Here is a 17513-nt window from a genome sequence, read left to right on the forward strand (position 1 = left end):
TTCCTCACTGGAATTTACAGCATTTAAGTGTTTTGAATTGTTTCTATAGATCGTTTGTGAGTGATTTTAGGGTGAACAGAAGACACATGATTTATCCACATGATCAATACTTTACTCCATCCATCCATCCATCCGACTTCCTCTCGATGGGAGGACCCGGTTTTTCTCATGCGTATGAAAACAGGCAGAGCCAACACAACGGAACAGAGGCTTCAAGACTTCAAATGTACACTTTGATCCGCAAGTTAAAAATAAAGATGTCTTTATGAGAAATGATTCTATTATATACAATTATTCCATTAAATGACAGCAATAAAACATGACCGCATGCCCATTGTCACAGCATTACAAGGAGGATATCATTTGGAATCTTTTCCCATGTTAGCATAGCTAAGGCATTCATAAAACACTTCACTTTACATTTCCTTTTTTGGTCTGTGTGGTTTGAAGGAATAAAAGGTTTTAGTGTTAAAAGGTCCATATTTTCATCTCAGTGTTTCCAAGCCATAGTGGTTGTGGCATAATTCACCATGCAATGTGAACCAAGCAGGATATTGTTGATGCAATAATAATTGATCTGTGGACAGGATGAACTTGGTGATGATGAGCGTTCCATCACCATGACTACCTCACACCACGGCAGCATCACTAGCCCTGACCCTTGACCCTCGAGTACCTGGAAGCCCATGGAAACAATAGAATAGAACTATGCTGTCCTTGGAAAGGAGGGATATCATCATAATATATGTTAGAGGGACGGTATCATGAGTCTTAGAGGTGTCTTTGTATTATCTAGGGCCTCCCGCCTTCTCCCCTGAGCCGGCTTTTCCTTTGACAGGAGCTGCCGCTTTGGCTCGTGTTCGGCCGAGACCGGAGACGTCCTGCGACCTGCTGCGCTGGAAGGCTGCGGTAGTTCTAGGAAGCAGGGGGGGTGCGACGGGCGCTCGGACCGATAGCGTCTGTTTGGTGGAATAGAGGCGTTGGGGGGAGGGGCTATCTGTCCGACTGTGGGAGGAGCTAAGGCTTCGGCGTGTTCCATACACGGAACGCAGGGGCTGGCGGGGGCTACTACAAGGCTCGGGGGGCACAGGCCTAACAGAAAGAGGCTTAGACTTCCTTACTCCAACTTTCTGAATCCTGCCAACACAAACAAAGTTAGTTTAATTATTATAATGGTAACTAAATTGAGTAAATGATAAAGTTAGCGTTCTAAACTGTGCTAAAACATACCCGTTGATGGTGGCTGCTCCTCCCTTCTTGGCGACTGCTCCTGGCAGTGCGAGGGGAGAGGGTCCTGGTGCAGGCAGCTCCCCAGGGGGCCTCAGCGGTCTTGGGATTCTGCTCCTCCACTCCTTGGAGCCTCGCTCCTCTGTGGCTTGGAGACAACAGCTCCTCCTGGCCAATGACTCCTCTGATGTATGAGTGTCCTCCTCTGAGCCAGCGGTAGACAGAGTCTCTGAAGGCCCCCGTCGTTCTTCCTCTCCTGAGGAGAGGGAAGATGAAGTCCCAGACACCATCCTCTTCCTCATCCAGCGGCCCTGCTGCCTCTGCAGCAGCAAGCGGGCCAAGTCCAGCTGCCTGGCTCGCTTGTGAAGCTGGAATCTGGCAGAGAGAGAGGAGGACTGCTCCGAGTCTTCTCCAGAGATCAGCACAGGGATGCGGCTCCTACTTCTGGGCCTGACAGCTGCCGTTATTCCTGGAAAGGAAACTTCTTCCTTGCTGGGTAAAAGCTCCATTTTGGGTTTGTTAGACACATGCAACATGACTTCCGGAACAGACCAAAGTTCTAAAGACTGCAAAGATGGATTGGGAATAGTAGAAGGAGCTTGCTCAGTTTGAGGGCTTTTGTTATGTTCTGGTGCAGGCTCCTCTACAACCTTTGCTGCTAGGCTTGGTAACATGTTTTGGTGCTGTGTTATGTCTGTCTTCTTCTGGGTGTCAATATCGACTGAGGATTTCTTGGTGAGAGGAATGACTTCCTGGTCACATTCCTTAGCAGACTGAGTGCTGGAAGACATGACATTGAGGTGTGAAGTCTCTGCAATGTGGATAAAAGTGCGTTCAACTTTGGTGAAGGGTGGTGATGCAGGAGCAATCGGAGTCGATGGCCTCAGATCAGACCTGAGAACAGGTGACAATCTGCCGCTCTCACAGGCTTCTGGCTGGATGGCTTCACCCAGCGGAGGCCTGTCATTACGAGGCGTCATGGAAAAGGGAATGGCCAGCTCACCATCCAGTGCATGTTCTCCTCCAGGAGACTTTCGGGTGTCTCCAGGTGAGAAGAGGACCAGGGTCTTAGAGGCGTCCTCCAGGTCAGGGTCCGCGTCACCAGCAGAAACCGGCTCTTTCACACCTCGCTGGTCTTCGGCCATTAGGGTGGACGGCGCTGCTTCCTGGCTGCGCTCGCTGCTTTTCTGACTGGCCTCACTGTTGGACTCACTCTTTGTGACATCATCGTCCCTGGGCCCATGGGGCTCTGGGATGTCGCTGACTGTCGGCATAGCAGCGAAGCTTCGTCGCTGAGGCAGAGTCCCAGTCAAGATGACGGTGAGAAAGTCGGCTCTCTTGGCATGGAGTTGGGGCAGGATGTGGAAATGCTCCTTGTCATCACTCTGGCCTTTGGTCCGATAGTCTGGAGACGGCAGAGCACAGACAATGGCTTCTGTCGGGGACATCACCTGAAATAGACACAAGAAAATTTCCATAAGTGGAGTAACTTAACACATAAAAGGGAACTCAACAGGAAACAGGAGAACATGTTCATTTGTTTCACATTCTGAAAACTCAAGTCTTACAGTTTTAGTACAAAGCAATCTGTATTTTACACTCATTAAGAGACAGTTGTTCATTGTCTCTTCACGTGTGTGTGTGTGTGTGTCTGTGTGTGCGTGTAAGTATTTAATGCATGTAATGAATTCATATTTCAAGCAAGAATGATAACAACCATCCAGTTGACCGCCAAAACCATTTAATGTTAATTTGGTTGTACACAAGCTTTTCAAGATTGTCTAGATTACATACATTGATATAAAAGGCACAAAAATGCATCGCAGAGTTTCTCCGTTGAGTCAGTCTGATACCTGGTGATTTTCAAGTGTTTCCCTTTAGAAAGATTTAACATACAACCTGTACACTCTATAGCCATTAGCATGCATGCTATTAGAGATGACCACAATCTACATTTCATTATATATGTACACATACAAAAGGTTTAAAATACATGCTGGAACTGGAACTTATACAAGCAGTACTGTACAATTCTATAGTGGTAGAAAAAAACACTATATATTATACATGTGAAAGATACTCACGGATCCCACCAACCCTCTAAGGGTCTCAAACTGCTTCCTGCACTGTAAGTGAGCTCCACTCAGCTGCCAGTGAGGTTAGGGTTAGGTTAGGTTACTGCAGGTTAGGGTTAAGTTAGGTTAAGTTACTGGAGGTTAGGGCTAGGTTAGGTTAAGTTAGGTTAGGTTACTGTAGGTTAGGGTTAGGTTAAGTTAGGTTAGGTTAGGTAACTGTAGGTTAGGGTTAGGTTAAGTTAGGTTAGGTTAGGTAACTGTAGGTTAGGGTTAGGTTAGGTTAAGTTAGGTTAGATTACTGTAGGTTAGGGTGAGGTTAGGTTACTGTAGGTTAGGTTAGGTAGCTGTAGGTTAGGGTTAGGTTAGGTTAAGTTACTATAGGTTAGGGTTAGGTTAGGTTACTGAAGGTTAGAGTTAGATAGGTTAGGTTACTGTGGGTTAGGTTAGGTTACTGTAGGTTAGGTTAGGGTTAGGTTACTGTAGGTTAGGTTATGGTTAGGTTACTGTAGGTTAGGTTAGGGTTAGGTTACTGTAGGTTAGGTTATGGTTAGGTTACTGTAGGTTAGGGTTAAGGTTAGGTTACTGTAGGTTAGGTTACTGTAGGTTAAGTTCGGGTAATGGTTAGGTTATGTTAGGATTAGGTTACGGTGTCTAGGTTAGGTTACTGTAGGTTAGGTTAGGGTTAGGTTACTGTATGTTAGGTTGGCTTAGGTTAGGTTACTATTGGTTAGGTTAGGTTACTGTAGGGTTAGGTTACTGTAAGTTATGTTAGGGTTAGGTTCCTGGAGGTTAGGTTAGGGTTAGGTTAGGGTTTGGTTACTGTAGGTTAGGTTAGGGGTCGGTTACTAGAGGTTAGGGTTAGGTTACTGTATGTTAGGTTACATTATGTTACGTTACTTTAGGTTAGGGTTAGGTTACTGTATGTTAGGTTGGGTTGGGGTTAGGCAAGGTTAGTGTTAGGTTAGGTTACTTTAAGTTAGGTTAGGGTTAGGATACTGTAGGTTAGGTTAGGTGAGGGTTAGGTTAGGGTTAGGTTACTTTAGGTAAGGTTAGGGTTAGGTTACTGCAGTTTAGGTTAGGGTTAGGATACTGTATGTTAGGTTAGATTAGGTTAGGGAGGATGGTGGTATTTCATGTAAGAATACACAGGAGAACATGCAGACCACCAGGAAGTCACTATGTAACATAAATATTATAATGATCTATAATAATAGGATTTGGAGCAGAATGTGGTTCAGCTACTTAATGCCACAAAACCTTTTGCCAGGCATCATTATCTAGTACTCCATGAGGCTCTGGGGAGATGAGAACTGCCTGTGAGGGTTTCATTAGAATATTAACAATGTTTTTCTTCCTGATGTTGATGGACGGTGAATAGGAGAGCAGCCATGCAGCTCAAAGAATCCAGCAGCTTCATTCTAACTGGCACATTTTCTTTTTGCTAGTCATCATGAAATTTAAAATTTCACTAAAACATATCCCGGCTGTAATTTGATCCGTGAGTCTCTACAGTGTGAATTATATACAAAAATCACAGATGTTTTACAATCTTACAGAGGTTTGTGTTAATTACAGTACATTATTATATTTACCATTTCAGTTGTGTGTGGTACGTACAATAGTTTACATGCAGTGTCCGCGGTCGGTCAACAGTCTATGGGTTAAATTCACTTTTATTTCTGCCTCTAATCCCTTGTCATCAGGCGTCGTCAGCCATTACTGTAACATCTTCCACCTTTCACCCAGTGTGGAGTTGTATTTCTACCAAAACAATATGTAGAAGTTGCAGAACAATCAATTATACTGATCATTTTACACCTGTGCAAAATAAAAACAGTGTTAGCAGCTAGTCCACTAGGTACATTCTCTCCTAAGTGGTTAGAGCGCTGTCCTTAAAACATCTTCAACTCAGACACAAAGCAGCAGAAACATGGATCCCTTCTTCCTGTTGGATAACCGGCCTCTACACTCGGATCGACTTATCCAAATATGTCAGAAATAAAAGTCTAATCAAACAAGAATTGCTTCATATTTAGATCATGTAGCCCTTTACTGTCTAGAGAAAGCAATCAGAAAAGCACTCAGAGAGCTTTCCTTCAGCTTCATCAGCTGAGTCCCATGCGTGCCCACAGGGAAACCTCTCAGGAAAAAAGATTTATTAGCATTAACCTTTGATTCTGTACAGCAAATACACTCCAGGAACTGTCAGATCAATGTCGGAACCAGAAAATAATCACAGGCATATTCCTTGTTATCTCAAACAAAATGACTGACTGTGGTTACTTATTTTCAAGGAGGCGCTGTCTGCACTAGATTACCTTAACTGTAAAGTTCCTTTAGTTTTGCTCAGACTGCGGTGATCATGGTGCCCTCTGCTCACAACCTTCACTTTCCATGGTCAACATACTTATTGCATATGTGTTCTGCAGCCATATCCAAGCAGACCTTTCCTATTCAATGATAAAGTGCAACAGCTTCAGTAGCCAGGGGAGACGGTGAAGAACATGATGGTCCATGATGATCATGAGCCAAGCAAGCTACAACCAACATCTAGAAAAGGTCACACACACCAGTGAAGAACAGACCAGGAGAAACATTGGGAGGCCAGTCCAGCCTCTTGGTTTAAGCCAGCTCTCTTTGCAAACAGATGAAAGCAACACTGCAAATGTCCACATTCCTGAAGATAAGAAAAATATGTTTTGACAGCAGTTCCTTCACATCTTGTGTTGAATCTGACAAAGCAGCCTGCTGCTTCTGCAACAAAACATCTACATCTACAAAACTTCAAACAATGGATGAAACCCAAACTAAATAACCAAAACTTTGCTTCTAGTTCCTTTTTTTAATTCAGATGTCTTCTGTGACAAACTACATGTACAAAACATCAGATGTCCTCTGGAAGACCTTAAGATAGGAATAGATTCAGCACAGAGACACACTCAACACTCCTCCTCCATGGAGATAGAACCATCACTAAACTCCTCAGATAATCTCTTTCCATTGCCTTTGGTAGAAGACTACAAAAGCCATTCACACTCCCTGTCTCACTGATGGGCTCTTTAGCCAAAAGGTGTCCTCTGGACAAGTCCGAAAAGAAGCAGCAGGGTGATATTGCTCAATGGAAGATGGACTCAAGGAAAAGGTGACTTCAGATGGCATGGAGACCGACTAAACCTGTTTCAATCTTCTCCATCCGGTAATATCAAGGTTCACTTTGAAACAAGTTTCTTCAAAGCATTGCGCCAGCTTTCTGGCATGTGCAACATTAAATCTGCTTCAAGAGTTTATTGCATGAGAAACATTTCCCTTAGTTAGCATGTTCCTTGTTAGACTCCAACCTCATGGACTCCAACCTGTAAAGCTACATGTGTGTGTGTGTGTGTGTGTGTGTGTGTGTGTGGGTGTGTGTGTGTGTGTGTGTGTGTGTGTGTGTGTGTGTGTGTGTGTGTGTGGAGGGGGGGGGTACCTTGTCAGTAATATGGCTTGTGGTGTGGTGGGAGTCAGTGTGAGTCCATGTGCTGTTGTGGAGTTCAGCATGCAAGTGGCCTTTAGCTCGTGTTCTTGTTCATCAGCTTAGCTAGCATCTGTTGGAGCTGTGAACGGGAGGCATTTAAAACAGAGTGTCTACTGCGCGGACTCCCGGGGGCCTGCAGGTGGCGCCGCCTGGCTGAACTGTTGATGTGCGCTGGGCTACTCTCAGCTGAGCGGCTTCGCTGGATGAAGCTTCCAGTGCCGTGAGGATATTGCTCTGTCTCTAGAGTGGAGGAGGAGAAGACGTAGGAGGCAAGTCTTCTCAGCTGATTGGGCCGTGGGTGGTGCCTGTCTTCCTCCAACTGTAAAGAGACCAATCAGAAAAGGGAGGGCATGACGTTACGATAGAGGTAGCTTTCCTACGTCGAAATGCCTAAACATTATCTTTCAACACTATCTATCCTTGTCTCCTTCCCTTCCTACTGCTTCCAAAGGATCAGAACATTCCAAGTCCTTCAGAGTCTCAACTCAGAGCAGGAAGGAAAGGAGGCTATGGACACAAGCGAGGGGGGGGGGGTCCAGATATTTCTGAGCTATGAACTGTTCTAGGAGCAGAGTTCCTTCAAGTTCTACTGTTACAGACATGTGCCTTTGTAGCAGAAGCTAAAGTGACACAATTGAGATATTTCTTTACAGATGTTTGTCTTAGACTAGCGTCCCTCTTGCACACAAACATTTCCCCACAATGCACTTCAAGAACACAAGTCGCCATCATAAGCATTATTCTACAGAAGACCTTGTACCTGCAGATAGCTGCTAGAACATTAGCATTGGAAAGTAAAATAACACAAAGAGAGATGGAGTCATCAGGCACAGAACAGACAGCACGGAGGAGAAGGGGAGGGAACATGGCTGAACAGAACAGAGGATTGAGAGATTCAGAACAGAGGTAGATGACTATCCTAAACTGTGCTTACCCCAAAACACCACTTTACTTCTTCTTGGGTTCTTCCACTGGCACCCTCTGTCTCCACAGCTGAGTCAAACTCCACATACTGTACTTTTAAGTAAGCGCTTTTGTCAATGGGAAAAGAATTGTCGAGGAGAAGACAGTACTCCGTGAGGACTGGCCACAACTTTCTGTTTCTTGTGAAATAAGGCACAAGTAGAAGAAAACCACCAGGGAGTTGTCGCTAAAAGGATTGGTTCAACTGGAAGTTAGACTTTGTAAAACTGGAGGTGGGCTGGGATATTTACACAAGTACATTGCACTTACAAGGCCTTGAAAATGTAAACATCTTTTCAAGGTATTGAAGTGTAAATTAAGTGAAACAGTGAGAATATAATCAAAGAGCTACTTGTCACAATGCAGAATATTCGAATAGTCAATACTCAAACCAAACCATATTGAGGTGACGTACGCCCTCTCGTGGTAAAGATTGTTGTGTTGTAAGTCCTGCGCTCCTCCAAGTAGACAGACATTTCATAGAAGCTGAGGAACATCTTAGAGTTGCTGTAAGACAGCAGTAGAGACACCAGGACCTTGAAAAGTTCAGTTCAGGCTTGTTACCATGTCAACACCTTGTTACCACCCTAATACCTTGTTACCATGTCAACACCTTGTTACCACCCTTATTCCTTGTTACCATGCCAACACCATGTTACCATGCCAACACCTTATTACCACCCTAACACCTTGTTACCACCCTAAAACGTTACCATGCCAACACCTTGTTACCACACCAACACCTTGTTACCAACCGAACACGTTGTTACCATGCAAACACCTTGTTACCACGCCAACACCTTGTTACCACGCCAACACCTTGTTACAATGCCAACACCTTGTTACCACCCTAACACCTTGTAACAACCTTAACACCTTCTTACCACCCTAATACCGTGTTACCACCCTAAAACCTTGTTACCATGCCAACACCTTGTTACCACACCAACACCTTGTTACCAACCGAACATGTTGTTACCATGTCAATACCTTGTTACCAAGCCAACACCTTGCTACCACTCTAATACCTTGTTACCATGCCAACACCTTGTTACCATGCAACACCTTGTTACCACCCTAATACCTCGTTACCACACAAACACCTTGTCACCACGCCAACACCTTGTTGTCAACATAACACCTTGTTACTATGCCAACACCTTATTACCATTCTATTACCTAGTTACCACCCTAACACCTTGTTACCGCCCTAATACCTCGTTATTACACCAACACCTTTTTACCACATTTATACCTTGTTACTACCCTAAAACCTTGTTACCATGTCAACACCTTATTACCACCCTAACACCTTATTACCACCCTAACACCTTGTTACCACCCTAACACCTTGTTGCCACCCTAAAACGCTGTTACCATGCCAACACCTTGTTACCACCATAATACCTTGTTAACATGCCAATACCTTGTTACCACACAACACCTTGTCACCCCCCTAATACCTTGTTACCAAGCCATCACCTTGTTACTACATTAACACCTTGTTACCAAGCCAACACCTTGTTACCAAGCCAACACCTTGTTACCACTCTAATACTTGTTACCATGCATCACCTAGTTACCATGCCAACACTTGTTACCATGCAACACCTTGTTCCCACCCTAATACCTCGTTACCACGCCAACACCTCGTCACCACGCCAACACCTTGTTGCCAACATAACACCTTGTTACTATGCCAACACCTTGTTACCAATAAACACCTTGTTACCACCCTAATATCTTGTTACCATGCCAACTCCTTGTTACCATGTGTCACCTTATTCTCACCCTAACACCTTGTTACCATTCAAAAACTTGTTACCACCCTAATACCTTGTTACCATGCCAACTCCTTGTTACCACGTGACACGTAGTTACCACCCTAATACCTTGTTACCATGCCAACACCTTGTTACCACGCAACACCTTGTTATGAACCAACACCTTGTTACCATGCAACACCTTGTTACCATGCAACACCTTGTTACCATGCAACACCTTTTTACCACGCAACACCTTGTTACCATGCAACATCTTACCATGCAACACATTGTTACCACGCAACACCTTGTAAGCATGCAACACCTTGTTACACCTTGTTACCATGCAACACCTTGTTACCACACAACACCTTGTGACCACGCAACACCTTGTTACCACACAATACCTTGTTTCCATGCAACACCTTGTTACCACGCAACACCTTGTTACCACGCAACACCTTGTTACCACGCAACACCTTGTTACCATGCAACATCTTACTATGCAACACATTACAACGCAGCACCTTGTTACCACACAATACCTTGTTTCCATGCAACACCTTGTTACCACACAACACCTTGTGACCACGCCAACACCTTGTTACCACGCCAACACCTTGTTACCACACCAACACCTTGTTACCACACCAACACCTTGTTACCACACCAACACCTTGTTGCCATGCAACACTATGTTGCCATGCAACACCTTTTTACCACGCAACACCTTTTTACCACGCAACACCTTGTTACCATGCAACATCTTACCATGCAACACATTGTTACAACGCAACACCTTGTTGCCATGCAACATCTTACCATGCAACACATTGTTACCATACCAACACCTTTTTACCATGCAACACCTTGTTACCACACCAACACCTTGTTACCACACCAACACCTTGTTACCATGCAACACCTTGTTACCACACCAACACCCTGTTACCACCCTAATACCTTGTTATCACACCAACCACTTGTTACCACACAACACCTTGTTACCACGCCAACAGTGTTACCACGCCGACACCTTGTTACTACCCTAACCACCCTAACACCTTGTTACACACTAACATCTTATGCCCAAGGTAATGCCATACTTCCATGCTAACCATCACTCTAAGAGTCTAGATATTCGGTCCAGTGTACTATCCATCCATTTGTCGATCTAAATACTTTTGTACATCTATTTATCATTTATGTATCCATCCTCCTATCCATATTTCCATGTATCCGTCATCGATCTATCTACGTGTCCATCTTTCTACCCACATATCTATCATCCATCTATCTATCTTTGCATCTATTGATCATTGATCCATCTATCCATCTATCCATCCATCTATCCATCCCCATCCATTCAGGACTCGAGAAGATTCAACTGGTGAATCTTCTCGAGTCCTGAATACAGGGTGAAATATAATTTTCGGTGTAGTGTAAATTACAACATAAAACCTGGTGATTCTGTGGTGAGTCATTAAAATTTAGTTTTGAAAGAACATTCATCATTTAGAAATTGTTATAGATTGAAAGTGTTATTTCACTTCAGCAAATTCAGACCTAGTCGAGTGAGTCCCTTCCCACGATCCTTCGCTCTCACAGATTCCATCTTCCCCTTTTCAATCAAATTAGAAAATCGGTCTTCCTTTCACAAATGAATACTTCCAATATAAATGATTCACATCATGCATTAAAAAAACATGTTGTTCTGTTCGTCTTAATAATTAGAGAAAAAGTGCTTTTAACTCATCACTATTTACTCAAACCCGCATTAAGGGTTCGTTTTTTTTAGATCGATGGAGTCAGTGTAATTTATTTACTTTAATTTCACACAATGTTCAGGGAATGGTTCATGTGTTTGTAATATTTTTTTCTCATCTAATTACTACACATTAGAAAGTTACTCATTTGTGTTGCAGGTTATGATAATATTCTTCATCTGTTAAAATTGGAGTCAGATGGAGTTTTAGTCCATTAACTCACACTAATATTATTATATATGTGAGTTAATATTATAATATTAACTCACACTGTTTTTGTTAACTCCATTAAATCTTTCACTAAAATACCTGTCACCGTAGCTGTCTCTTGGACCAGGAGATCTTTTGAAGCTTCCTCACCACATGGTCTGAATTTTAAAACCTTAATTCTGTGATCATACACAACATCAAGCGGGCAGAGAGTAATACCTGGTTTTATAACAAATATATATAATCATACACAGTGGTACCTCAACTTACAACTGCATCTACCCTACTTATCCAAGATACCAGTAGCGATAGTGAAAATGAAAATTTGTATCGACTTGTGACCGACTGTTCCAAGACACGAGCGTGGAAATTTGCAGTTGGCGCATCGGCAGTCAGTCAGCAGTCAGTCAGCAGTCAGTCAGCAGTCTATCAGCAGCCAGTCAGCGGCCAGTCAGCGGCCAGTCAGTAAGCAGTCAGTCAGTAAGCAGTCAGTCAGTGGGAGACCTACATGATGTGTGCACGTAGTTGGTGGCTTATCAATATTTTGTTGTTCTGTGTATTTTGTTATTTTCACCCTTCATGATTTCATCATTTATATGGAAAAAATTTCTTCAACATACGACTGTTTAAACATACGACCGTTCTTACAGAACGAATTACAGTCGTAAGTCGAGATACCACTGTATATAATACTACACACTCCATCCACAGATCATCAAAAATTTGGAATTGAATGTGGAAACGGGAAATGTGTTGTAGGTTTATGAAAATTAGGAACCACAAACCATAGTGAAACCAGCTAAACGGTGAATATCAATTAAAATTATTTAAATATAAGATATGCTAAAATATTGAATAATTCCCGAGCTCTGTGTTTAGACCAATCCTTTACAAAACATTGGGACAGGACATGTGTACATGTGTAATTAAGAGATATTAAGTATAGAAGAGATTTTATATATATATACATATATATATATATATATATATATATATAGACAGGTTGTTATTATTATATATAATAATATTATTATATACTGTATAATAACATAATATAATATTATTATATATTAAAATATTATATACAGTTTATAATGTTATTAATATATATATTATTATATATAATAATATTATATATATACTGTTATTATTATATATTAAAATATTAAATATAATAATTGGATAAATATAGTATTATTATTATATATAATACAAAAGAAGCTTGGAGGCTTGGAGGAAATACAACAGTAGATGAAGAGATATCACATAAAGCAGGAGCCAATGAGTTCCACAACACCACCAGCAGGTGGAGGCACTAGTTTGGGTTACACCACCACCAGCAGGTGGAGTTACACCATCTGCAGCACATGGTTGGAGACTCCTACTGCCAACAGGGTAGTCAAGAGGGAGGAAGGTTTTTCTGTTGAACAGATGAGGACCAGGGTGGAGTTGTACAGCAGGCTATCAGGGAGCTAGTATCAGGAAGCTTACTAAATCACTTCATCATTAACGTCTGCTTTGGATTAGCTGCTAACAGTTTAGCTGCATGCTTATGGAGAAGCAGCTGTGCTCCCCTGCCCTCCACTGATTGGCTGGCTGGGTCTCTTACCGCTCTCTGAGGTCCAATGGGCTCGGACTCCCTCCTACGCGGTCGGCCGGATGGGAGCGAATGACAAGGTGAGTGGGCGGGGCTTCCACCGCTCCTTCTAGAGGCTTCTTCCTCCGTGAGTGTTAGCATTGCTCGACTGCCATCCCTCATCTTCGGTCGGACAACCAGCTCACCGCCTGGAAGAAACACACCATGAACCTACTAACCAATCCACTTACCTACTAGTCTACAGTGGTTTATTCAGTCTACACTACTACTAACCTACTAGTCTACAGTGGTTTATTTAGTCTACACTACTACTAACCTACTAGTGTACAGTGGTTTATTCAGTCTACAATACTACTAACCTACTAGTCTACAGTGGTTTATTTAGTCTACACTACTACTAACCTACTAGTGTACAGTGGTTTATTCAGTCTACAATACTACTAACCTACTAGTCTACAGTGGTTTATTCAGTCTACACTACTACTAACCTACTAGTCTACATTGGCATATTCAGTGTACACTACTACTAACCTACTAGTCTACATTGGTATATTCAGTGTACACTTCTACTAACCTACTAGTCTACAGTGGTTTATTCAGTCAACACTACTACTAACCTACTAGTCTACATTGGCATATTCAGTGTACACTACTACTAACCTACTAGTCTACATTGGTATATTCAGTGTACACTACTACTAACCAACTGGTCTACAGTGGTTTACTCAGTGTACACTACTACTAACCTACCAGTCTACAGTGGTGTACTCAGTCTACACTGACTACTAACCAATGTCTATAGTGGTTTAGTCAGTCTACACTACTACTAACCTACTAGTCTACAGTGGTTTATTCAACCTACACCGATTACTAACCTACTAGTCTACAGTGGTTTATTCAACCTACACTGACTACTAACATACAAGCTACAGTAATTTATTCAGTCCACACTACTACTAACCTGCTAGTCTACAGTGGTTTATTCAGTCTATACTAGTAATAACCTACCAGTCTACAGTGGTTTATTCAACCTACAGTGACTACTAACATACTAGTCTACATTGGTTTATTCAGTCCACACTACTACTAACCTAGTAGTCTACAGTGGCTATGACTCTCTAATGCTACTGGAGAACTTTCTACAACATACAGTACTTTTGACTGTATAGGGTTAGGGTAAGCCCGAGGGTTAAGCCTAACCCTTAACCCAAAATATATTGTATATTTCAAATGTTCTTCTTTAATAATACGATTATTATTCATGATATAATTGCATTATTAAGATACATGTTGACCTGCTGCTCTCATTCTTCTTCTCTCCTCCTGATCCTCCAGAGGTCTCAGTTCCTCTGGTTCTTCATCCGTGGTGCCAGAGGTGGTTGGCTGAAAGTCTCTAAGCTCCGCCTCCTTGTCGATCATCACCCATTCCTTGCTGTCGAAGTCCTCCTCTTCGGCCAATGGGACGGAGCGGATGAAGGCGTTGCTATGTGCTTCCTGTTCTGCTGAGGCCACAGAGCCATCATGGCGACCGCTGCCAATCTGACGGTCACCCCGGCAACCACCATCAACTGAAAGCATCTGAGCCGGTTGAGAAGAATAGAGGAGACGGGAGGGAGATCCCAGCACGTCCATCCTGGACCTAAAGAAACCATGAGAAACAAATAGAGAAACACCATGAGGAACCATAAGGAACCTGCATAAAACACCACAAGGAACACCACAAGGAACATTATGAGGAACACCCTGAGGAACCTGCAGAACAAACCACGAGGAACACCACTCTAAACATCACAAGGAACATCATGAGAAACACCACTAGGAATGTCATGAGGAACACCATGAGGAACACCATGAGGAACATTAAGAGGAACACCACAAGGAACACCATGAGGAACATCACAAGAAACACCACGAGAAAACTGCGGAAAACACCACAAGGAACATCACAAGAAACATCACGAGGAACATCATGATGAACACCATAAGGAACCTGCAGAAAACACCACAAGGAACACCATGAGGAACATCACAAGGAACACCACGAGAAAACTGCAGAACACACCACAAGGGACATCACAAGAAACATCACGAGGAACATCACGATGAACATCATGAGGAACACCATGAGGAACCTGCAGAAAACACCCTGAGGAACATCACGAGGAAAATCACCAGGAACACCATGAGGAACACTAATAGCAACATCACAAGGAACATGAGGAACATCACGAGGAAAACCACGAGGAACACCACAAGGAACCTGCAATAAACACCACGAGGAACACCACGGGAAACACCCAGGCAACATCAAGAGGAACACCACGAGGAACACCACAAGGAACACCACGAGGAACAAGAGGAACACCACAAGGAACACCACAAGGAACCTGCAGAAAACACCTTGAGGAACATCATGAGGAACACCACGAGGAACACTACGAGGAACACCAAGAGGAACACAACAATGACCACCAATCCATGACCATCAATATCATGTGGCAATATTTTTACAAGCTTAAATTTGTACAACTGTAATTTCCATGATCATTTTAATTGATGATAAAAGTACATTTTATAATATTCTCCACATAATCCAAGTGTGAATAGTGATTGAGTTTTAAAAAACATCATTTGATTTTAAACCTAAAATACATGTTTTAAATAGAATAATTAAAATGAACTTGCCTAACCCTAACCCTTACCCAAAAAGGCTAAGAGTCAATGGATGGAAACTAGCTCTGGTGTTGCAAGATTCAAACTGCAAAGCTTCTTTAATTGATCAAATCCATCAGTTCTATCAGAACAAGTTTCACTCAGAGTCAGAGCGACATGTAGAGGTGGAAGGTTCTTTTGAGAGGCGTTCCTGGCGAGACACTCGGTAGAAAGAGTCCTTCAGTTTGAACAAGAAAAGAGAAGAATTCCTGGAGGATGAAGGACAAGAAGAGAGGAAGGACTTCCTGAAGGATGGAGGACAAGAAGAGAGGGAGGTCTTCCTGAAGGATGGAGAACAAGACGAGTCACTCTAAGTTGAGGATCTTTATTTATTTATTTATTATTTATATATTTTGGTGCAAATAGAAGTCTCGCTCAATGATTCTGTTTTTCCGACTCATTTTCTCGTCTTGCTTCAGGACGCAGCAAATTTCACATGTTGCCACTGCTCCTCCACAGGACAAAGGGATTATTATTATTATATATGAAAACGGGTTGAAATGCTGGTGTAGAGTACGTAGATACTCATTAAAGTGTTGATAGTCCACCTTCAAAGGTAGTAGTCCCCTTCTGAGGTAGTCCACCTTCTGAGGGAGTTTACTGTCAACCTTTTGAGGTAGTAGTCCACCTTTTGAGGTAGTAGTCCACCTTCTGAGAGAGTACCCTGTCCACCTTCTGAGGTGGTAGTCCACCTTTTGAGGTCGTAGACCACCTTCTGAGGTCGTAGACCACCTTCTGAGGTCGTAGTCCACCTTCTGAGGTAGTAGACAACCTTCTGAGGTAGTAGTCCACCTTCTGAGGTAGTGGTCCACTGTGGCAGTTTCTCCTACCACACCCCACCCAAGTGGCATTTTCAAAGCCCTCCGGAACAGAAGACGATGGGTTGTAAACACCTGTTTATTATAGAGAGAAGGCTAGGTGGAATTGGCCAGGAGCAGAGAGAACATGTCATGACAGGTCTCCTATCCTCAGTGAATGTGGGGATGGCAGTTTTACCTGCTGCTCATTGGACCAACCAACAGGTATGCAGCACTCTGACCCAATCACCTAGATCCAGATCAGGTGTGGCTGCTCAACTGGACCATCCCCACACCACATCCACCTTATGAGGTAGTAGTCCAACTTCTGAGGTTGTCCACCTTCTGAAGTAGTAGTTCACCTTTTGAGGTTGTCCATCTTCTAAGTTAGTACACCTTCTGAGGGAGTATACTGTCCACCTTCTGAGGTAGTCCACCTTCTGAGGTGTTAGTCCACCTTTTGAGGTAGTAGTTCACCTCCTGAGGTAGTAGTCCACCTCCTGAGGTGGTAGACCACCTTTTCTTAGGTAGTAGACCACCTTTTCTTAGGTAGTAGTTCACCTTCTGAGGTAGTAGTCCACCTTCTGAGGTAGGTGTCCACCTTCTGAGGTAGTCCACCTTCTGAGGGAGTATACTGTCCACCTTCTGAGGTAGTCCACCTTCTGAGGTGTTAGTCCACCTTTTGAGGTAGTAGTTCACCTCCTGAGGTAGTAGTCCACCTCCTGAGGTGGTAGACCACCTTTTCTTAGGTAGTAGACCACCTTTTCTTAGGTAGTAGTTCACCTTCTGAGGTAGTAGTCCACCTTCTGAGGTAGGTGTCCACCTTCTGAGGTAGTCCACCTTCTGAGGTAGTCCACCTTCTGAGGTAGTAGTCCACCTCCTGAGATAG

At 43.1% G+C, this 17513-nt stretch overlaps 1 protein-coding gene across 1 annotated transcript in view; it reads right to left on the reverse strand.

Moving 5' to 3' along the window:
- Window positions 1-324: 324 nt before the first annotated feature.
- The window catches only part of ttbk1a (tau tubulin kinase 1a), a 43438-nt gene continuing 26249 nt past the window's right edge, over window positions 325-17513 (reverse strand). The window contains exons 12-15 of the mRNA XM_079999601.1: window positions 14411-14754; window positions 13128-13303; window positions 1231-2678; window positions 325-1137 (exon numbers count right to left, since the gene is read on the reverse strand). Of these exons, the coding sequence (XP_079855727.1) occupies window positions 789-1137; window positions 1231-2678; window positions 13128-13303; window positions 14411-14754 (2317 nt within the window). The 3' untranslated portion in view covers window positions 325-788. The remainder of the gene's footprint in view (window positions 1138-1230; window positions 2679-13127; window positions 13304-14410; window positions 14755-17513) is intronic.

The sequence above is a fragment of the Zeus faber genome (assembly GCF_960531495.2).
Source record: "Zeus faber genome assembly, chromosome: 4".
Classification (NCBI taxonomy): domain Eukaryota; kingdom Metazoa; phylum Chordata; class Actinopteri; order Zeiformes; family Zeidae; genus Zeus; species Zeus faber.